This window comes from Oryzias latipes, chromosome 17, assembly GCF_053564925.1.
Source record: "Oryzias latipes strain Hd-rR chromosome 17, Olatipes_Hd-rR_3.1".
Taxonomy (NCBI): Eukaryota; Metazoa; Chordata; class Actinopteri; order Beloniformes; family Adrianichthyidae; genus Oryzias; species Oryzias latipes.
Genome location: NC_136253.1, coordinates 17,901,697 through 17,926,037, shown reverse-complemented (window position 1 = coordinate 17,926,037; position 24,341 = coordinate 17,901,697). Strand labels below are relative to the sequence as shown.

The 24,341-nt window shown below is 38.2% G+C and overlaps 1 protein-coding gene across 1 annotated transcript; it reads right to left on the bottom strand.

Annotated features, from left to right (window-relative positions):
- Positions 1 to 1,053: 1,053 nt before the first annotated feature.
- Positions 1,054 to 15,840, bottom strand: ripk2 (receptor-interacting serine-threonine kinase 2). The gene is made up of 11 exons (XM_004078940.5): positions 15,271 to 15,840; positions 13,720 to 13,873; positions 13,165 to 13,320; positions 11,209 to 11,366; positions 10,188 to 10,237; positions 9,885 to 10,046; positions 7,961 to 8,046; positions 6,126 to 6,227; positions 5,895 to 5,994; positions 4,896 to 5,105; positions 1,054 to 2,868 (listed from the first exon to the last, which is right to left on the bottom strand). The coding sequence occupies exons 1-11, from the start codon at positions 15,468 to 15,470 to the stop codon at positions 2,474 to 2,476; spliced, it is 1,773 nt and encodes a 590-aa protein (XP_004078988.1). The 5' UTR covers positions 15,471 to 15,840; the 3' UTR covers positions 1,054 to 2,473.
- Between the last annotated feature and the right edge of the window lie 8,501 nt (positions 15,841 to 24,341).

Genomic DNA, 24,341 nt, shown 5'->3' with positions numbered 1-24,341 from the left:
CATTCCTGCCCCCTGCATTCAACAGCTAACACTGTGGAGCCAGTGCTGCTTCTGGCTGAAACAGTCAGTGGATGGGGGAATACGAAGTGTTCTGCACGATGTTCAACCACACCAACATCCTCTCTCATGTGTCTGAGTATGTAAACTTCTACATTTGATCAATGGAGATTAATTCACTACTTGCCAGTCGAGGTACTTAACTGGAACGACACATCCCCATGAGTGTCACCTCGCCATAATCTCCATGAGATTGTGCTGCTGCTCCTCCTCTTCACTCTGAACACAGCTGACTCTCATCGGAGCAGCTGCCATATCTCAAAGAGTTCAGATGATACTGTGGTGAAAGAGGATGATAGAGAAAAGTGAAAAAACAAAAACGGATATGTGAATTTATCAAATGGTACAATCTCTTCTTTAAGACCAACAGTTTAAAATACTCAACGCCTTACCTCTTTCATTTTTACATGGTAGCCTGTGTTCTGCTCTGACATACTGTTTGCTGAGCAGGGCTGTACCAAAACTAGGAGTTAGCCACTTTAACCCTTGTGCTATCTTAGATGAATCCACCCATACATTGACGTGTTCTCCCTACCATGACAAAGGTGGATAAAGGTGGAAAGATTTAATGTCATCCATGGACACCAGTGAGGTTCACAAATCACTGAAGAAAAAAGGTTTAGCGCACTGTCTAGTGGGTCTAGATGACCCACCTCCCAATGTTAAAGTGCCTAGGATAGCACAAGGGTTAAAAACAAGACTCCAAGTTTGAGATTGGATTATTGGGTATTGGATTTCCGCTTTTCAAAATGACGGTCCAGTGTATATCCTGGACAACAAATAAAGCACCACTTTTCTTTTTTTTAATTTGCTAAACTCAAACATGATTTTCAAAGGAGATATTCTGTTACTTCCAAGTCATTCCACTAAAACATGCCCTTTTTTTTCCAAAAAGGGGAACTTAGGCAGGCCCCTGGTGTGAGTGGGTTCATATGGGTGCAGCCTAATGATTCCTGATTTGTTATTGCAGATAAAGAAAAAAAAGAATTGCAGAAATTACAAAGTGATCGATTCCCATTTAATGGAAGAAGTGACAGAATATTTGAAAAAAGGTCGCACTAGAAAATGCAACTTTACCTCAACAGACATCTTAGGTGTTAAACTACCACATAAAGATAAAGATGTACAACAATGTGGGTACAGTACAAAATATAATACAAGATACAAAGGCCGTCACAATGAGGCACAGAGTTTAAGGACACATCCAACACTTGGAAGCACAAAAAGCCTAATTTCTGTTGTCATTTCAGGGACTACGGATGGCTGAAAACCTGACGTTTGTCAGAGTGTGCACTTTAGTAACCAGTAATCCACATTTGAGCACGTTGGGAAAAGGCAAAGGTGGAAAACATTGTACACAGAAAAGCTACCGTTTGGAAATTTAAGCACCTCCTTTAAGAAGCAAAGGCATTGAAGACACCAGTAAGGCCCTCCATTGAAAGTGTTAAATATACTGCTTTGCCAGCCAATGAATAGAATAAACCTAACCTATTCTGCTTACTATTCCATTAAACCAAAACTCTTTTCCTAATGCTGTAACTTTGTTTTCCTTTGCTACATCTTAAAATAGACATCAAAAAGTGTATTATCTGTACAGATACTGGTGCTACTCTCTTAACTGTTCTTCTTTATGGAAGCCATCACTGTTTTATTAAAAAGGAGTTGTTCTTGTTATAATGGAAAACAAAACTTCAAGATGATTGGATTACAATTCCAGGAAAGTTTGCTACAAGAAAAGCAGTTTTGGCAACTTCCAAAAAGTTAGAGCCGATTAATAACGAAAAGTTTCTGGAAGAAAGAGGGCTCTAAAGTATCTGGGTGGGTGTCAAGCCTCAAAATGTGAGCATGAATAGAAATACTGAGAGGTTACTTCGTAATAAATACAGTAGTTATTGTGAGCTGCTTAACTTTGACACAAAAACCCCCAAACATTTTTGTCATATTCTTGAGATTCTTGTGAACACACTAATCGTCTTCTCTTCAGTAAAATTGAATTTGCACCAATATGATATATTTTCTAATGCAAACTGTGCACTTTACAGGTAAAGGGAGGTTTTATAAATGTTCATGTGAACTCATGGGAAAGTGCTGCCTTGAGATTGTACTCTGTCTGGGGTCTTTTCTTTACTGCAGGTTTGCCAGCAAAGTAACAGTCTCCATGGCGCTTCCTTTAGGCAAATGCACACGAGTATCTAAAAAGATGGGCCTTAATAAGAGAAAACACAAGGAAATAAAAAAAAAATGGAGTATAAATACAAAATCCATAACAATTTAAGATCATCAACTCATTCTGTATCTTTTGATTTTTACGGAAGGACAAAACCTACACCTTTATTGCTAACGACAACAGAACCAGGAAGGGTCAGCTGTGGTGCGACGACGCCATCATCGGTCCTCTGATTTGCTGCCACCTCTGCTAAAAGTTTCTGGGGATGTTGCAGGAGGTGGGCAGAGATGGAGCGCTTGGCACAGCAGCTGCAGAGGTGGGACAGCTGATGTCTGTGGGGTACGGGTTCAGGCCCATTTGCTTGTTGTCGAACAGCTTGCGGACGACAATGCGGCAGAAGTCCTCGTCGTGTTTGTGGCAGTTGTCCAGCAGCTGGCGGACTTTGGCGGTGCGCGTCGGCTGGTTGACCACCAGCTCGTAGTCCTCGCGCATCAGCATGGAGCGAGCCAGCAGCGCGTCCAAGCTTTGGTTGAGACAGGCCTCCGTCATCTGGGAGACGATCTGCACGCGCCGCATGGCGATCCAGCTGCTGATGGGGCCTTGTGACAGCGGGGGGGAGTGCGGCAGTGGAGGAGAGCAATCAGCTGAAAGAATGGAGAAAGCAGAGCCATTTGAGACAATCTGATAACCTACATTTGTTGTGCACTAAACTAAAAGAGAACGTCCAATAGTAGCTCCTCCCAGAACATTTGCAAGTCAGACTTGATAACTGAACTCCATCCATTTTCCAAACCTGCCTAATCCTTTTTATGGTAACAGTGTTGCTGGAGCCTATCCCAGACATTTTTGGGTTCATCCAGAACAGTTTACCAGCCTGTTGCAGAGTCACACAACAACAACACGCACACACTCTCACATCCACAAATAGGGACAATTTAGAGTCATCAATGAACCTAAAATGTTACATTTAGCTTCAAAAACAACAAAGACAATCACACATTTTATGTTTACCGTATTTTCCGGACTATAAGTCGCTCCAGAGTATAAGTCGCATCAGCCCAAAAATGCATTATAAAGTAGAAAAAAAAACACAGATAAGTCGCACTGGACTATAAGTCGCATTTTGACGGGAAATTTATTTGACAAAATCTGAGACCAAGAATTCTTTCTCAAACTTGTTTATTTATTCTTTTCATGAAGCATCATTGGCCAACTAATACTCTGTTTTCATCCTGTATTTGTAGAATGTAGTCATTTTTATTGCATTTCTGAATCTATGAAATCATAGATCATCAATAGAATATTATGTTGTTAGCCTTCAAGATCTTACTGTAAAAAAAGTTTGCTGATTCTCTGAGTCACTTAAACTCTTAACACTTAACATACCTCATCCATCAAATTGACCCAGGAACATCCTCTCTGTTCCTCACAAATGAACATAACAGGAGGGTTAACAATGTATGTATTTCAATTTAGTTCTAATATAAGTCACTGCGGAGTATAAGTTGCACCCCTTGCCAAACTATGAAAAAAAGGGCGACTTATAGTCCGGAAAATACAATTTCCAGAAATAACAAAAATCACATTGCTCAAAAATTCCCCTAAATCTGCTTTAATTTCTTTTAAATGTACTTCATTTTCATGAAATCACAACTTGATTGGTTACAACTTTAAGTCATAAATTTACTGTTTTATTTTTGTAAAATGTTGACTTCTTTTTCTAATTGTGAAATTTCTTTAAAATAAAATGTGGACCTTTTTTTCTAAATTTATTTAGTTTTTTCTACAGTGGCCTTAATACTCCGTAGTACACATGCCCTGCTCTTTGTCAGGAAGGCTCTTGGGGCACTTTGACTTTTTTGTTGTAATTTATTTGTCACCTAAATCAAAATTGTTTCTCTAAAGAAAACACATTTATTTAAAATCTGTTTGTTATTTTGTCTTCAATCATGCAGTTCAGTCAAATGATTAAATGTACATGGACCAAATGCTCCATGATTTTTCCAAATGCTAATGGTCCTAAATGCAACTCAGGAATATATTGGTGAAGACTGCACCATGAAGACTGAGCAATTCTGTCCTTTTTTGGCATAAAATGAATTCATCAGCATCCGCTGGATACATCAGTGAATTGTTTGCCGTTCATCATGGCGTGTAAAGTAACCTCGAAAGCACTTGATACAGAAACAAGTCCAACATTGACAAAGTCGGATGCCAAGTTAATTGTGGACATTCTCTGGAGTAAAAAAAGTAACATGGCGCTCCTGTTTCTGCAAATGCCTCATCTGAGAATTTTGTTGCAGCCACTTTGACAAAGCAAGTCCACAAAAAGAGCTGAATGAAGCTGATCGGCGCTTTGTTACACATTTGCAGCAAGCCAACACATCAAAGGAGCGTGATGAGCTGAGAAACATGAATGAAGGGCTTGAATCAGGATTTTTAAGTTCCAGTGAAATATGAATGTGCTTTCAATTCCAAACTTTAGTCTTCTTTAGTGCAAAAATGTCAGTAAACCTTGATTGCAAAGCAAAAGAAAGTGAAAGAATTCACTGCTGCTGATATTCCATAGATCAAGTACAAAGCAATTACCAAAATTGACTGTTGAACAATTATTAGGGAGAAAAATAAGGAAAATAAAAGAAGAAAAGGAGCTTATTTTGAAGAGACGTACCTTGCATTTGAGATTTAAGACTAGGTGGCGTGTTGTCAGTCCGTGTATCAAACTCTGTGGTTGGCAAGGCGGGCGTGACAGGTATGTTGAGGTCATTCATGGCTTTGACAACCTGGAAGCCATTCAGGTTGTTGCTAGGGCAACAGGGGTCCTTTAAAGACTCTGGGGACTCTAGACTTGGAGCTATGAATGAGGCTGGAAGAGGTTGCACTAAATCAAAAAGAGAAACAAAAATAGTCTCAATGGAAGGTAAAATCCTTCAAAATAAAGTTAAATTTTGGTGTTTAATCAGATGCTAGATGTGAAATGAAAACCTAGGACACTGCGTTCATTATGTCAAGATCAGGGGCGTCCAAACTTTTTTCAAAGAGGGGCCGGATTTGGTTAGGGGAAAGAAAATATGTTCGGGCCAACCAATCGGCCTGTTTTCTTTAAACTTTATAGCAAATGCAAACAAACTATTTAACAATTTTTGTTTTGCAATGGGAAACTTTTCATTTCTTCACATAAAACACAACCATATCTAAATGCATTTTTACCAAATTTACTGTAAATTTCATATTATAATTGAAGACCAGAAACAAAAAAGATAATTCTGTCTGGAAAAACCCTTTGTTAACATTAAATATGGGTAGGGGTGAAATGTTACAAAATAGTCATGATTAAATGCTCACTGTAAACATTCACATATAAATCCTGTTAACAGGAAAATTACACAAATAGTTATCTTATTCAGAAGTATTGTGGTTTTGATCACAGAAAAAATGAATCTGTTCCTCTCGTTTGGCCTTTATAGCTCTGAAGGTCAAGCAGCCTCAGGTTGTTGCCACTGGTTTACAACAGCTTTAAATGGTAATTGAGCCAATCACAATCAAGAAATCATAGTTTTTAGAAAGTACTGGGAGCCGCATATTGTTGATTTTATGACAGGAGCCGGTGCGCCAGCAGAAATCTGAACGAGGGCCGTATTTTGCCTCCCGGGCTGGACTTTGGACATGCCTGGTGTAGAGAATGGAGCGTTGCTCATGGTGAGGAAACCTGGCAGAGATATTTCTGTTTCCTGTGCACAGCAGGAGCCAGATCCAGATGTGGAACACTCCTGTGACAACAAACACCAAAAAATTACTCAACACATAGAAACAAAACACAATTTAGGAGGGAAAAAAATCCCAAAAGGGTCAGTGAGCTATTTCTTCTGTTAGGTGAAGGTGAGAATAAGTAAATACTGACAGGCCACGGGCCCAATCGCTTCATCTGCGCATTCAGAGAATTGTCCTGGTTCCTTTTCTCACACACAGGCTGGGCTGAACAACAAGGTGATTGATGTCTCATCTGTAGGGAAGCAGGAAAAAAGTGAGTTTTATTGAACATTAAATATGTTTAACCCAGAAAATCAAAAATATTCACAGTACCTAGAAAATATAAAATTGGCAGAATTTAACTATAATATATAAAATTAACATCCATCCTTTTTTTAAAACCTGCTTAACCTCCTTTCGGGGGTTACATGGTTGCTGGGGCCTATCCCAGCTACTGGTGAGTGAAGGCAGGGGATACCCTGGACAGTTTACCAGTCCATTGCGGGGCCACACACTCACATTCACACTCAAGGACAATTTCAAATGACCAATTGAACTATGATGCATATTTTTGGACTGTGGGTGTCGGAGTGCCCAGAGCAAACCCCCTCATGCATGAGGAGAACATGCAAAGAAAGGACCCAGCCAGGATTTGAACCAGTTCCTTCTCGCCGAGTTGAGGGTGCTGACCACTACACTACTCATTAATAAGAACATAAAGGAAAACATTAATTTTTATTTTTATTTTACACATGAAGTACAGTCTTAATATCACTAGAAAAAAATACCTTGAAAACGTGATCATGTTTACAGTTGCCATAAATAAATGATAATTCATAACTGTTACTTTTTACTTAAGTGATTTCCCTTCCCTTTTACATTTTGTTATATTTTACTTAGGAAAGTCATTTATCACTGAGTAATCTTTTCTTGTCAGTCACCTTTAGGTGTATGTAACCTTTGGTTAGTACTTACCACCACAAAGCGGGGAGGACTTTGAATGCTACACTTCTCATTACAACGATGGAAACTCTGATCTCACTTGAACGTGACATGACCCCAGTCTGTCTGCCTTTTTTAGAGCTACTTCCTTTATTTACTATCAGTTAGCGACGTTTTCCAACATATTTCCTGCTGTTGATTGTTTCAGTCACTATGACTAACTTGATGGGTTTGTATGGATTCCTAACATTGGATGAAGTATGATTTAGAGAGCGTAGCAGCATAAAAAAAAATTAAACATTAAGAAAAATACAAACATTTAAAGTGGACTAACTGCAATAACTGAAAACTGAAATATGGTAAATGGTAAATGGCGTATACTTATATAGCGCCTTTCTTCCTACAAGGACAAAGCGCTTTACAGTCACAGACCCATTCACCCAGTCATTCACACACTGGTGGCGGCTCCGCTGCCAAACACTGGCGCCCGCCTACCACCAGAGGCAAGGTGGGGTTCAGTGTCTTGCCCAAGGACACTTCGACTCATGGGCGTGCAAGGCGGGAATCGAACCTGCAATATTATGATCATGGGTCGACCGCCCTACCGCTGCACCACGGCCGCCCAATATATATAAAATATAAATATCAACAGCAATTTGAATTCTAAAGCACTGCAGTGTATTAATGAGAAATGTCAAGAAGTTGTAAACAAATATGTCATTTATGGGTACTTTATCAATAATTAGATGGAAGCTTCACATTAAAAGTCATAAAGAAACAATGGTTTTGCCGTGACAATCCAACTTTATTGAATCACTGATGCAGAACAACTTCTGTCTTTGGACTTCCTCCTTATTGAGTCTGAACTTAGACCAGCGCTGATGCAGGCGTGACCTCACTCTTAAGAGCACACGATTGCAAAAAACAAAACTGAAAAGGGGAAGGAGGTGGAAGGGAAATTTTTCTTTCTTTATTTCCCCCCAGCAAGCCTCCTTAATAGATGTAAAGCGTTGTAGTATAAAGGCTATGACTCATTGAGCTTACCTTTGACTTCTTGATCTCCAGCACGGCCTCCAGCAGCTCTATCTCGTCAAACCTCCTGACCATGGGCTCCAGCTCGATTAAACACTCTGAAATGTCAGCGCAGATACGAGGGTTTTTTTCACAGCTGCAAACATTGGTTCCATTTTTTCCTATTGAAGCACGAACACATTGCTGTTTCGGTAATCACTTAGGAGGTGAAGTAAAAACCAATGTCGTTCATCCCAGAGCATCAACCTAGTTGCAACATAAAAAAAAAACATTTCTGCATTTTGCCGGTTTCTAGATTTTTTTTAGATTATTAATAAAATCGTCATTCTATTTTAAAGAGAATTTAAACATTTACAGTAGATCTTAATGTATTGATCGGAAAATCCACAGTGGCATTTCATTTGGGTGGAGGTCTGCATTTTGACTGCACTGCAATAGATTACCCACCTACCTAAATTAAATGCAAGTGATTGTGAAAGAGGGATTGAGATTAAATTCTACTATCCTCATTCCATTTTAAGAGCAAAACTCAATAACATGTTGGACTTTTTCACTCACTCACTTTTTTATTTAACCCCTTGACACCTGAATTTACGACTATAAAAATAATCTAAAAAAAAAAAAAAAAAAATCACTTATGCATTTGCTTTCAAGTCTATGATAAATAACTAGAGATGTAGGGAAAACCAATTCAGCAATGCAATATTTTATTTTGGTGATACTTGTATCAATTTAAAATGCCTAGTTTTTGCTCAGGATGGGTACCGAACCGAGACTCTGTGCCATGTTGCTACCAGTACCATATAAAAATGTGGATTGTGGTGCTTTGTAGTTGGCTCAGATGCATCCCTCCTGACACTCCAGATGTATCGCGATATGCATCGTTTCACCAGACTCTTGTCAATAAAGACCTCTATAAATTAATGTCATTTGTATCAATAAACATCATGGGGTTAGTTATCTTTACAAATTCATTTTTTTGTTGTCATTTTCCTTAGAGAGATAAAAATAATATATATTTTTTTAATTATCTGGGTCATTTCTTTTTATTTACATAATAAAAGAGAAATAAAGTGTTTCCTTTCTTTGGGATGAAGCCTTTGTTCTGAAACTTTGTCACGAAGTCAACATGACCAGCTGCAGAGAGCAGCAAAACCGTTTATGATTACATCGATATTTGGGCTCATATTTATGTAAACATAAACGGTTTTGCTTCTCACTTGTTCTTCTCCCACATTGCTCTGCTTAGGGATGGTACTGAAACTTTGTGTCAAGCTGGTACCGGTACAGGCATATACGGTCCTACCGGTACCATATAAAAGCGCAGATTCTGGATGTGTCAATCACTTGTGTTTTATTCAGCTTCACCGTACAATTCTAGCCAATCCTTTTACCTTTTCAGCGATTGTGGGCGGGCTCGTATGAGAATGGGTGAAGCCATGAGTCAAACTGCTTAAGGCGAAGCAACTGAAAGTTTGGCAGAACTTCACAGCGAAAGATTTTAATACAGCGACCTGACGGATAAAGGTGACTGGTACAATGCTCCGAAAAAAGACCGACGTCATGGCGATAAGCAGTGAAATGCGTGTTTACTTTGGCGTGTGTGAAAAGGGAGAAGCACTGGTTTGAGTTTAGATACCAGAACCGTTTCAAAAGTATCAGTTTGGCACCGGTACCAAATAAAATCCAATCCATATGCGTCTTTCTTTACCAGAAACACTGCTGTGATAATCACGAGTAAAATATAGCAGATTCCCCCTGAATCGGTTTCCTTTAAGTTAACAGAATAAAAATTATATTTTGAAATGAAACAAATAATTTCTGATTATAGTACACAAATGTATAATTTTATCCATCATACTTTTTTTGAGATTATAGTGTGCATGTAAAAGTGGTCCCTTTGAGAAAATAACCTTTGTTTTTTTGATGAGCTTACTGAGAAAAGAGGGTCGCTCGTCTGGATTAGCCGTCCAGCCGTCTGTCATCAGATTGATGAGCGTCTCTCTGCTGGGGATGTCAGCAGACAAACTGTCTTGACTGATGTCAGGCCGCTTCCCCCGCAGCACACTGAACATGATCTGCATGGGATTGGTCACCTCTAAACACACACAAAAGACAATCCGTTGCAAAATTTAAATAAATAAATAAATAAATAAATAAATAAATAAAAAGAATGGCAGTGACGTGGAAATCATTTGAATACAATTGTGATTAGACACAAAAAGAAAAAATAAATTACCTTCAAAGGGAATCTGTCTAGATAAGACCTCCCACATAATGATGGCATAGCTACGAGTAAAGAGAAACGAGAGTTATGTCATGATTTAGAGGGTTTTCCCCTGCTGTTAAATCTATGACTAAATAACCAGACGGCATTCTGGGAGAGCATCAGTCAGCTCCTGTTTAAACGCGGAAGAGATTTACACTTTAGAGTGTTTTCTTTCTTTTTTAAGTTTCCTTCTCGTCTTGTTACAATTTTCCAACACTTTCAGTCAGACCAGAATTGCTGGTTGGGCACGATTGCTACTCTGCAGTTTAGCAATCTCAACATAGCTGAGTTATCGGATCTTGCTGAGAAAGGAAGCTTGAATTTTTAACATGTTTGAAATAGAAACCCGATGTGGTCTAAAAAACATCAGATATACATTTACAATAGTTGAAATAGTATTCTGTAACAAAATGAAGGAGGGTTGTAAGGAAGTTGGATGGAGGAGCATATAGTACAATACAGACATTTTTAATGTATGTCAGTTAATTAATAAAAGTGTTAATTTTTGTTGTTTTCAAGCAAAACAAAAAACAAAGACTTTCAAAACAAATTTTGGATCACATGCTATAATAAAAATCAACAAGTTTACAATATATTTGTTTAACCTATTCTCCAAAAAAAGGGAAAGTAATTTCCTAAACTGAAAAGCTGTTTAGAAAAAAAAACTATTGAATAAGAAAAGGTATTTTATCCACACCACTTTTTTTAAAAACTGTATACATAGAATTCTGGTCACCGCAGAAAATATTTGATTTTTAAATCCCAAACTATACAAATTTAGTAAGTGTTTAATGCAGTTTTGTTAGATTGTCTCAAGTTGCTGTTAAAAACTGCAAGAATCTCTTTTTGATTGTATGAGTAAATTCCTTATCCTTAAAAAAAAAAAACATAAAAAAATCAATAGTCAAAATAATAAAAAAGGTAAAATAAAAAAACAGGCCGTACAGTTTTTTAAATTTATTTTTTTGCTACAACACTTGGAGGACCTCACCTGTACATGTCGTGCTTCACATCAGCCCTGCGGTTCTTTGACGGTTCGTACTCTTCTGGGGGCATGTAGATGACCGTCCCTTCCATCTCTGCGGGCTTGGAGCCCGAGCCTTTGCTGACAGACAGCTGCCGCCACTTCGATAGGCCAAAGTCAGCGATCTGGAGGAAGGAAAGAAGGGTGTCAGCAAGAGAGGAGGAAGAGCTCACAAATGAGGGGAGGTCCGGCGTATCTCCGGTGCACACGTGATTAGAAATGAGTTATTTTAAACTGGAAGAGATGAGAACAAGAAATTTGAAACAAAAATACTTTTTCTTTTATTTGAGAAGACTTTCAAATGACTCCTGTGGTTCAGATGTCAAAATGTTACTTTTACATTGATGGTCATAGACGTGCATATAGGCAGCTGGATGGTTTTGAAAGGAACTATTGATGCTGAAAAGTATATTTTTAGATTTAGGGGAAGAGCTGCTCCCATCTAGATGATGTCTATTTTAAGATAGGCCTCACGTATTTCAGCACAACAATGCAGAGCCACAAACTGCAGCTATTAGAACAGCATGGGTTAGTCTGGGAGACAAACGGGTCCTGACCGCGGATCACATCTTTCATCAGCCAGGAACATTTGCTGCATCATCAGTTGAAAAGACAAAGCTAAGCAGAATGTTTAGTAGTGGGAAACCTGATTCTGACAAAAAAATATAGCTGGAACAACTATTTTAGGACCCGTAGAAGATAGCAGGACAGCATTTTGTGCAGTGAAGTGAATTTATTGTTTCCTGTGTTATATTGTGAATTTAAAAAAATGAATTACATGATTCAAATATCTTTTTTATGTTTTTTAGATCTGAAAAATGTCCCAACTTTTCAGAAGTAGCATTGTAATAATAAACAATAAGATCAATATCTTAGCCTGGGTTTCAGTGATGGGTGAAACTACATCAGACTTTTCAGATTCAATACAATATTGATTACTTTTTGCACAAAATATTTGATAGCAATTATCAATACCGATTGCTGGTAATTTCTGATTGGTGATTTTTTCTCCCTCAAGCATATTTTGTTGTCCAAAAAACAAAAACCATCAAACACTGACCAGGTAACGACTTTAATGTGCAAGGTTAAAAATACAAAAGTGTTCTTTATAGAGTCACCTCCTCATGCCGTGCTGTGTTGTTTCAAAGGGGAATGCTAAGAATGCGCTTTTTGCTTACACTGTTTACACTGGACTGTTGCTATCCCATAATAGCACATGAACCTACAGCTGGAAAAGGCTTGGTGCAAAAAGTCAAAGAGGTGTAAATCTTCCAAACTTTTCCTTCCACGCTTGGTGCCATAGAATTCCAACCACCACAATCATTCATTTGTCTTTCATGATCAATTTTCAAATGGTTGGCACTTCCGTGAATTAAAAAGGACGCCATCCATAGGTCACTAGCAAATCCGAGTCCCTGATTGGTCAAAGTTCAACTGGTTTAACTCGCAAACGTGCGACCATTGAACGCACGTTTTGTTCGTAGAGCCCAAAAAAGATCTTAAAAATGTGTGTGGCGACATGTGAACGTGATATTTTTGAACGTGGATTCCTGAAACGCACATTAATATAGACTTTTCATTAGAAGTGGTTGCCTGAAAATGCGTTACGAGGGCAGAATGTAGCTTAACACGCACGACTCGTGGCTCCTCTAGTCTAAACAGTAAATGCACTCCTTTGGCTTTCTGTCCAATATGCTGTGGAATTTCACCAGAAAACACTGAAATAACTTGCCTAATAACTAAAAAATATCTAAACATGACTTATTTTCTCATTTACTATTAATAATGAACACTTTAAAATAGTGCTCAAAGTCTAAATTGAAGATGTACAGGTATCTATATTCTGATGCCTTGGTATTTTTAACTCTTATCACTGCTGAGTTCAAATTGTTAGGATCCCAGAGAGAAGTTCATCATACACACCTTAACGTGAAATTCTCCATCCAGAAGTATGTTCTGCGTCTTTAGATCGTGGTGCAGGAGAGGTGGGGTCATGTTGTGGAGGAAGTTGACCCCCAGGGCGATCTCGTACAAAATTCTCAGCCGGAGGGGCCAGCCAAGAACCGGATACGTCTCTTTCTGTACGCAGACACCAGAAAAAAAAAATTAAAACCACAAATCGTGGCGATAAAGCAGTGACACCGAGGATGTGAACATGTGCCGTGTTTCATCAAGCGCCATAAATAATGAGGTGGGAAATTTACTACTATTTCAAAAAGAGGGAATTTCCCCTTAAAACCCACACATGGGTAACACCATTTCACTTTCACTTTCTGACACAAAAAGGAAGCTGCTACTCGTATTCATGAAAAGTTCACGCAGCAATGCCTGAAAACAAGACCCATAAGGCTGAGCTGAAAGACTGACATGTAACCCACTTGGAGAGGGTCACAACTACAAACAAAAAGGAAGAAAATGATTTATAAAGTTTGATCAAATATAAAACTCTTCCACCAATATAACATAAATGCGTGTGACCTCATGAAGAAGCAGGTCCAGAGAGCCATTGCTCATGAACTCGGTGATGATGCAGAAGAACTCGGGTTCGTTGCAGATGCCAAAGATCTGGATGATGTAGTTGAACCTGGCTTTGTGAAGCACCTCCGCCTCCTTCAGCAGACACTTCCTCTCTCTGGAACACAGGAGATGTTTGTTTGCAGCAGCAGGTAGAGGATGCTGAGCATAGTAAACAAATCAAAGCAGTGACTTTAACTTGGTTTGAACAGCAGCAGGCATTGCAGCTCCACATGTACAGATTGGAAAAAGTTTGTCAGGAGCGAAGATAAGAGATGTGAACTGGAAGGAGCTTTGGGACCTCACAACCACATTTTTATCTGGACATTCTTTTTTTCGTTAACAGGATGATTAAACTCCCAGGTTTCATTTAAAATAAAAGTTTATAAGTCATAGTTATGATTCTCTGCCATTGTTCATGGCATTTGTTCAAACATTTTTTCCTAATTGTTCTTCTTTTAATTACATTTTGGTTGAACACAAACAGAAACTATTCAGATCTACAGAACAATCCAACAAACCCTCATGCATTAAAGTCCATCCAACACTCACTGCTTTGGTTTTGTTGCCGCTGGCCACAAGCTAGACTACTAAAAAGGTGATGAGGAATGTTGTTGGCGTTTGAAATGACACGAATGTCAAACATTTACTGTGACCACATGATGCACTCGCCCCTGGATGTGAAGGGAGTGAGGTGGTTAAGGAAACATAAAGGCTGCAGAGCCTTTTAGAACATCTGCAAGTGGACGCATCAGAATGGAGCAGAATGCTGACTGTAGCACCTATGTCTAGCTTTTTCCCAACTGGATGTTTTCATTTGCTCCTTATTCACAATGATTTGAAAAGAAACGTAATTTTGAGCTTGATTTGTCCTCCATCAAAAGAAAAAATGCAACAAAAACAAGTTAAAAACCCAAGTGGAGTTTTCAGTGGAGTTTAAGACATCTTGTTCCTTGTACTGATGAACAGGACTTGACTGCTACAGAGAGAAATAACTCCCAGTTTGTTTTAGACAAAACGTACAACATCTATGCAAAAGCTGGGAACTGTACAGAGACTCCTTAACACTTTTCTTACTTTTGTTAGGACTCAAACACCCTGTTTCTGATAAAAACAACTGTGTGGAGGGTTGTGCACGGTGTATGGTTAGAAAAATGTGGAAAATGAAACAAGCCAAGGCCCACCAATCTGAGTGCCAATAAGTAAAAACTGGTCAATTCTCCTTTTCTTTCTTTTGTTAACACAAATGAAAGAAAGAAAACACAGACTTAAGATAAAAATAATAATAAGACACAGATTTAAGATAAAAAATAATAATAAAGAGAGTTATCCGACATATATATTAGGAAATAATACCAATAATCTGAGCCTCGATCGCACAATCCCAAAAATAGTTCGATTATTATCGTTCTTCTGATTTAGTGATTACACACATTATGGAAAAAAGTACACGTTTGATTAACGCCCTTTCCAAACGAAAGCAAGGCCTAGGCTGTCACATGTGCGCACGGATACCTTTCTCCCACCGAGTCGAGCTTCAGGCACTTGATGGCCACTGTGGTCCGCCAGTCGGAGTGCTGCGCCTTGAAGACCGTGCCGAAGCCGCCCTTGCTCAGGTAGTACAGGTCGGTCAGCTTCTGGTAGGGGATGACCGCCAGAGTGCTGGTCAGGCTGCCGATATTCACGTAGCCCGTGTCGCCCTCCATGGCTGCCATTTACGGGAAGTGACTCTGCGTACGCGCTTAGTTCGTCAACCTCGGAGATCAGAATCGACTTCTTAATTTCAACCAACGAGAACCAGCCCTGCCATCATGATTTGGCGTGTCGCCACGCGCTTAGCAATTTAGCTAGTGTTAACACAGCTGCTTTATGAACGGGGAGAAAATGGAAGCTAACACGATCAAATCCTCTCTGCAGATGTTCGTTTACGTGTGGTCATTTTTCGACGTGTATTTGACCACAACAGGCTGCCTGGAAAATACACAAAAACGGCACACAGAGCTCCGCCGTTATTTAAGGCAGGTTTGTTATTGTCAGTGACGGCATACTTCCGCGTCTGCAAGATGCGTTCAGGAACCCACGGTCTTTTTTTTTTTACTTTACGGTTCATAAAAATACTTTGGAAAAATTAACGTAGAGTTAAATGCAATATTATAATATTTTACATCAGTTAGAGCCATCAAATTTGAGAAATTTAAGTTAATTAATGCCTTGACAAAGAATTAAAACAATAGCTTTTTCCTTGTTTGTTTTTTCTTCTTGTTTTTTTTGGACGGAATTTCCCAAACTTGGGACTTTCCTGAAGAGATGAACTTACATGCTTCAACTTAGAATGTCGTTCATTTCACAGAAGACAAAAAATAAAAAAAACATCACTAAATGTATCTAAACAGATGAACTAATCAACAAAAAGTTTGCTTTAAATCAGTAGTATTTACAAAGGAGCTAACTAACTGTAACTTTAACTGTAAGGCAAAAATACCTAAAACAAAACAACCTTTTGCTTGTAGTAAATCATGAGAAAGGTTTTCTTATGCTGACTTCCCTGAAGTAAAGAGTAGCTTTCGTTAAATTTATTTTATTATGTATACTTGAGTATGCAAATAACTATAGACTATTTAGTGTAGGAAGTGTATCTGAATAAATAATACTTCAGACTAAATTGGAATATTTTAAGTTTACAGTATAAAAGTGAACTTCAAGTACTCTGCCTCACTTTTAGTACTAAACCCTTTGTACACCTAAAAACTACCTTTTTCCTAAGCATCTGCTTATTGTATTGAACATTTAAAAGGAAAGAATGTTTACATTAGAGTTATAATCAGATGTACTTTCTAGTGAAAAAGTGTTAAAAAATAATAAAAATCCATACTTTTCCAGGTGGTAAGGTTCTTGAATTGCATGTTAGAGTAATGTTATGGCACACAATTAGGTTTTTGTTTAAACTTGAATCAACTTGTGTATTTATATGGTGAATAATAAAAACAGCAAGTTCCTCCTGTCTTGACTAGGTGGCTACAAAAAACGTGAGGAAGCAGGGATTAAACGATAAGTGCTGCTTAACTTGACTTCTCTTTAATTTCACACAGTGTGTCTTTGTTTTGATCCAATCGGTGGCATTTTAAAAATACAGAGCCTGGGTAGTTAAGTCAACTGACAGGGCATCAAAATTTCTCCCTATGACATCCCCAAAATTATCTTTGGATGAAGGAATAAGGGGAAAAACGTATTTATGCAGACAACTGGCAATGTCCATCAAAAGGTTTTAAACAGGTCTGCTTTCCTTCCAAAATGTAAATGAAAAAGAAACAATTAAAATGTATCGAAAATCCAAAAATGTCTTATTACTTTTTGTTTTTTATGGGCACATTCTGAGCAACTTTGGTCACAAGTGTGGTCATAAAAATGTCATTGGAGCCTTTTTTGTGTAACTATGAATGGTTTCAGGAACATCTTCGTTATTTTATTTCACATGTTGACCTTTCTGTAAAAGCGGTAGCAACATTTGTTATTTTATAGAGGGATTCTGGTGTCAAGAGAACACGTGAAATGACTGCATCGAGTTTGTATCCACAAGTTCAGTATCTTCTGCTTATATAGAATTGTACTTAGATGAATATATTTGACAAATTATTTCATCTATTGAGAGCAGCGTGTTTCGGATTTGTTTTTTGAAAAGATTTATTTCAAGCAATCAAACAACATAAAACTGAGGAAGACAAACAACAGAAATATACAGCATATCTATTAAAAGATATACCAATCTTAGGATACATTTTTATTAAATGATTGGAAAACATATGCCTAGACATCCACCTACCTGTGTAAATAATTTAATTGTAATTACTCTTAATCATAAATAGACGTATAAACACAAACATACAGTACATGCACTTTTAGATACCAATGCCCTATTTGGAGGTTTTGGGACAGTCATCTTTTTTAAACTTTTAGGTATTTTTATTTATTTTATTTTTTTAAGTCAGCAGTTTTAGTCTTTTTATTAAGTTCATGATACCTGGTTATTTTACTGTTGTTATACTTTATGTCATTGTTTTTATATGCTTATGTCATTGATTTTCATACTTTTATGACATTGTTCTTATACTTGTTTGAGTGTCCTATTTTTGTCCTTAAGTCTTTTATATGTTTTGTGTTTGTTGTGGCAAACGGACCCTGAGTCTGTAATAAAGCTTATTATTATTATTATATGACACATTTAAATAATTAAATATGAAGTTTGTCGGAAGGACTTTAATTAATTGCTTTCAAAGGATTTTGATTAATGAAAATAGCCTACTTAAATGCAGAAAGCTGTTGAGACAAAAACACTCAACAACAGTGATTTGTGTTCAGTGATCCATGCGGATTGGCAGCTGAAAGAGTAGAAGGCGCTCTTACCTGAAACCCATTAGCGCCATGCCACCTTACCATGGTAAGAGTGTCATGGTGAAACTTTGTTCCTCCTTTTCTCACACTTTTGTTTGTGGCTCATTGTTCTTATCAACAACTCAATGGGTGACACTTTCAATTTAAACTTGAGACTGGCTAGAAAACGACAACAACTGGAGCCAGACCAGTATGCTAGGTAACCACTGGTTAGCCGCTAGGTGGATTGTAAGACATCTAATTTGTCCCCATTTCCTCCAATATGAAATACTCCTAGTAGGTCAATAAATCAATAAATAAACAAACATGGTCACACAGGGAATCCAAATACTTACTTCTGTGGTTTGAATTAATTTCTAAGAATGTTATAGTAGTTAATTCTTGGGAGTTTCTTTATTTTAGCTCATCTAAGGAATTTTCAGTTGTAGAATAGTCATCACTGGATGAGTTTCAACAAACTGCAAGCAAGTTTGTTTAACTTTTTATTCCTAGTTTTTTACAAATTGGGCATTTATTGAGTAACAGCAATCTCTCAACATAAAGAGATGAAAAAAAGTACATTATTTATGATTTAGCAAAATCCAATCCAGTTTAAGCCCACTGTAATGGAAAATCTATGCATTTTACAGGCAAAAGATGCTCCTCCTGGAGACATCTCTCTCTCTTGCTTAGCGCTTCGAGATTTTACCTAAAATGTAATGCGCATTCTGAATAAAATTTATTACTATTATTATTATTATTATTATTATCTCTCTCCATAACTACAGTAAATTGGCATGACGATGGGTTTCTGTTGACGTGATGAGTCTGCAAACAGTATTTTAACAATTAATTGCTTTGGAAAAAACTAATCTTTAAGCTATGGATGGTTGAAAGTTGGTAACAATCTTCTCATAACCTTAAGATCATGAATATTTGTTTCTTCTTATCAGTAACTTGACGATTGTACTGCCAGTATGACCTCATCTGTTGACAAGTCTGTCCAGTTCCTAAGTGATCTCAGTGGGATACAGGTTCCTCCTGTACAGAACAGTTGACCTGCACTGCAGCACTTGAATTTTCTAATAAGAATTCATTGGCGGTCATTGGATTGTACCTGACCTTCAGCATATTTTTGTACTTAGATCACAGAGGCGCAGTGAGGCATAATTTGATGGGGGGGGGGGGGGGGGGGGGGTTAACACGTTGGCAAAACCCTGTGTGTAGAGCACACACCCCTCCCTGTTAGCATTACCATCTACAGACATCTTTGTAATGAAGAAAGTAGTACTTTACTACAAACAGAACGGTTCCTGCAAATTGAGGATCAATCAAATCTACTAATTGAGACACGCAGCTCCTGGCATCGAACAGCGTGTTAATTTGAACTCCATATTCAGAGCAGATGTTTGACAGCTGTTAGAGTCCAGCACAACATTATTTTTTGTGAAGTAAAGAACACGTAGATATTCAATTAATGACCACTAGATGGCAATCTAGTTGCTGTATCTGAACCCTCCATGTCCTGCTTCTCTTTTTGGGTCTCTGAGGGTGGGTGTTCTCTGTTCAAAAATGGTGAAGATATTTTTGCTTTACTGATCACAAACCTCACAGATGAGCAATAAAAATCTTAACCTTAGATGTTATAGTTAAGATGAATCATTACAGATCTGCTTTTATAATTGACAGAAATTTATATCAAATCATGTCTTCTACAATAGAATATTTATGTTTAGATCAGGTTTTAGATAGTAATCACTGCAGCTCTTTCACTTTCATCTGTTTGGTCCCCACAGTCAATAAATGCCCACTCCAATAAAAATCATGTTTTTGTTGTTTTTAACATGTTCTAGATGTGTTTTTCTGATGATGGCGGACATACTGTATATAAAGAAAATTAAGCTTGATTGCATTTCTGAATATTTTCTTTGTTCAAATCATTATGAATTAGAGGCAAATAAAAAAAAATCCAGTTTGAAAAGGAATTTATTTGTGACGTAAATGTGCAGGGTGTGCCACAAGTGTCCTGTTTGAAAGGGACCTGGCTGTAGACAAGATGGTGTCTGACATCATTGGCTGGAAGTGGAGATTATGCAACTTACCCTAACCCAAACCGTAACCCCAAAAAGTGTTTAGAATTGTAAAAAAAAAAAAAAAAAAAAGAGAGAAAACTTTTATTACAGCTTAAAATGGGAAACAATAACATAAATGTTAGGGTCAGCAGTTAAAATAAAGCGGTATGGGGGGACTTCCGGTTCTGGTTGAGGACTCCCAGTTCTGGTCGTTAATGTCTGCAGCAAGGTCCTCTTGGCCTCCATTATGATGCATCCAAAATAGACGAATAGATCCATGTACATCTTTGTTTTTTCTTGTCTGAGCTGCATCTAGCTGTACGGCTGAATAGCGGCAATATTGCTCCCCATTTTTCACAAAGGTGTGAGGGACTGTAAGCTAGCGGTAGAGTGTGTAAACAGAGAGTTCTCAGCAACAGGAAGGGGAGGGGCATGCTTATTCCACACCAACAGTCCACAACTCAGATGGAGATTTCTGACGAACTACTGCAGTTTGGAGAAACTATGTCATAAAAAACAACACAGATTTTTTTTGGCTAAAAAAACAGCATAATCACAATTAAAAGACATTTGATGATGAAAGTCACCTTCCACAAGTCCTTTTGTAGAACTTTTTGGGTGTCCATGCCACCCTTTCCTGACATTGGGTACCAACTTTCTTTTTTCCCTGAGCTCAATCACAGTTTTATGGAAAGAGTCACAAAACAGCAGTGATTTATCAGTCTGTTTCTGAAAGACAGGAACAATTCTGTTCCTTTTAAGTATAGCTGCTTCATTTCAACAGCTGCAGTCATTTAGTTTCTTTTTTTTTTCTCCGTTTCACTCCCTCCCTCTTCTACATTCAGTCTGGCATGAGAACATTTAGTGTCTGATGGAAACCTGCTAGTTCTTGACTGAGTTTTAGCTTTGTTTGCTCCCTCTGGGCTCTTAAGACATTTTTGTCTTGACTTAGCTGGGAGTGGTTCCTCTGTCTTGATCCAGACGCAGAAGACGGATGGATGCTCTTTTGTTCCTGTCGATAAATCTTTTCATCTGACCGTTCCGTTGCCTGTTGCTAACCGTCCACCAAATATAACCTAATATTTTAAGGTTTTTGGAATTTAATCTGTCAAGGTAGATAAGCATGATAAAGCAATTGGTGATACCAGTTTCCATAAACAAGAACAAAACGGAGCATATGCTTTTTATTAAGTTGATCAGTGTTCATAGATTTATTTTACTTGACATTATTTTACATCTGCTTTTAACCTGGGAGTGAAGGAGAAATATCCCATTTTCCCATCAGCTGATGTGAAACAAGAAAAATCCTGACCAGCTAATCAAGGTTTACAGGCTTTTTATAGACTTCACCCTTTTTTCAAAATCCTTCTTTAAGTAGAACTTGACCCCAAAAAGTGTTTAGAATTGTAAAAAAAAATTTAAAAAAAGAGAAAAACTTTTATTACAGCTTGACCAGGATTTATCATTTAAGGCTCACATATCTCAGGCGTGTAGTACTGCCTTTTTTCACCTGCGGAATATTGCTAAGATCAGAAATATACTTTCTAAGAGTGATGCTGAAAAACTCATCCATGCATTTGTTACGTCGAGGCTGGATTACTGTAACTCCTTGTTAGCAGCGTGTCCTAAGAGTTCCTTAAGAAGTCTCCAGCTTGTTCAGAACGCAGCTGCTAGATTGTTAGCTGGAACCAGCAGAAGAGATCACATCACTCCTGTGTTAGTTTCGCTCCATTGGCTCCCAGTTGATTCCAGAATCAAGTTCAAGATCCTCCTGTTAACCTATAAGGCCTTACATGGAATGGCCCCGTCCTATATTAAGGACCTCATAGTCCCTTACCATCCAATGAGAACACTTCGCTCGCAAAATGCAGGACTGCTTGTGGTTCCTAGAATTAGTCAAAGTTTAGGAGTCAACGGTTGGAGGTAGAGCGTTTAGCCACCAAGCCCCTGTCTTATGGAATAAACTCCCAGCTCATGTAAGAGAGGCCGACTCAGTTTCTACATTCAAAGCTAGACTGAAAACATTCCTCTTTGGACAGGCTTATTGTCAGACTAGTTAGTATTTAGAGATTATTTAACTTAATGTTAATTTGTTTAAATTATACTTAATAACTATTTGTTTTAAAAGGCTGCTAGAAGTTGAAGCTGGGGTAACTATGGTGCACTGGGGTTCTGTCCTCTTTCCTTTTTTTACTTCTACCCTTCCTCTCCTCTATTCTTGATCATAATTTATCATTTAGTTCTCCATGCCTCTGTTTGGTGCAGTGCGATTCATGTATTGTCCCTCTTTTCCTCTCCCCTCCTGGGGAGTGGGAGTGCTTCCAGACTCCAGTTGGCTCATCCGTGCTCCAGTTCCTGACCGTCTACCTCGCCTTTGCTCCTGCTCCTACACCTGGCTGTGGATCCTGCCTCTGGCTCATCTCTGGCTCGTCTCTGCTCTGTACCTGACTCAGTACCTCGTCTCTGCTCCTGCCCCTACACCTGGCTGTGGATCCTGTCTCAGGCTCATCTCTGGCTCGTCTCTGCTCTGTACCTGACTCAGTACCTCGTCTCTGCTCCTGCCCCTACACCTGGCTGTGGATCCTGCCTCAGGCTCATCTCTGGCTCGTCTCTGCTCTGTACCTGACCGAGTACCTCGTCTTTGCTCCTGCTCCTACACCTGGCTGTGGTTCCTGTCTCCGGCTCGACTCGCGCCTTTGACTGTCCCCACAACCACGGCTGGATGAAGCTCGTCTGCTGGACTTTTATATATGTAGTTGTAGATTTAGATAAGTTAATTCTTCTCTAAGAGTTCTGGTAAATCGCCTGTCCGTCCTGGGGGAGGATCCCTCCTTCATGTGGGCACCCCTGAGGTTTCTTCGTTTTATCCGGAATCCGGTTTTTTTGGGAGTTTTTCCTTACCGCGAAGGGGGGTCTAAGGGCAGGGATGCCAGTATAGCTTAGTCAGTTTGTTAGTTCATTTTAGTATTTTCCTATTGAACTCTTTGTATTCGTGATCCTTTTAAGTTCATGTTTTACTACGAAGCCCATCGAGACGACTGTTGTTGTGATTTTGGGCTATACAAATAAAATTGAATTAAATTGAATTGAATAGAAAAATTTTTATTGCATTGAGGCTATGTTGTCCAAAAATTAGAGTGAAGATTTTTTTTTTTTGCAAATATTTATGACTCTACTTTTTCTTTTGGTACAAAACCTATTTTGCAGCAATGACCTGCACACAAAGTCACAGAAACATACTATTTATTTATGATTACATTTGTTTCAAACATGGTTATAATGCAATTTATAATAAAAAAGTCAATATTATTAAGATATTTTCTTTTTAAAGATAGTTTCTAATTACCTTTATACATGTTAACATTCATCATATATACTTGTATTGTTCCCACACCATGAGCTTAAAGCTATTTTAACCTTTAGAATATTTTTGGATTGTTTTTGTACAGATGCTGGAATTTTCCAGATTTTTGTTGCGCACACAGACACACAAAATCTTCTAAGATTTGTTAGCTCCATTAACCAACTTAAATATTCCTATTTGTCTTAGCTTATTGCAATTTTCTCCTATTAGAAATAGATTTCACAAACTTTCGATGTCACACTTTGCCACAAAATTGCTCCTATAGGTCAATGGTCAACTCTATAATAATCATTATTTGTGTTTGAATATGCTTGATGTTTTGGGGGGATTTTACTTCTTAAATCACAAAAAAACTTGAAAGCCACTGAGAATGGAAAAAATAACATTGAAAAGGGAAAATTTGTTGGTGGCATGCAGTTATTAGTGGGGTGGGGGGTTGTTAAACGTCAAACAGATTAAATAGATCTTCATTTTAACAAAAAACTGAGTTTATTGTTTGTACAGTCGTGTTTTTATTCCAGTCGAGATTCCAGATGGCTCGTCTGTGCTCCTGTCCTTGGCCGTGGACCTTGTGAAGTCCATCTGCTACACTATTTCAAAATGTAGTTGTAGAGTTAGATAAGCTAATTCTTTGTCCTGGCACATCGCTCATCCGTCCCGGGAGAGGATCCCTCCTTCATGTAAACATTCCCAAGGTTTCTTCTTTATCCCAGAATCTGTTATTTTTTTTAGTTTTTCCTTAACGAGAATGAGGTTCCAAGGCAGGAATCCCAAGTTTAGCT

Coding starts and splice junctions, on each gene's coding strand:
- ripk2 (XM_004078940.5), bottom strand. CDS start 15,470: ATGGCAGCCATGGAGGGCGACACGGGCTACGTGAATATCGGCAGCCTG. Junction 10,238..11,208: donor GTGAAGCACGACATGTACAG/GTGAGGTCCTCC, acceptor CTTTACTCGTAG/CTATGCCATCATTATGTGGG. Junction 10,047..10,187: donor TAGACAGATTCCCTTTGAAG/GTAATTTATTTT, acceptor GTGTGTGTTTAG/AGGTGACCAATCCCATGCAG.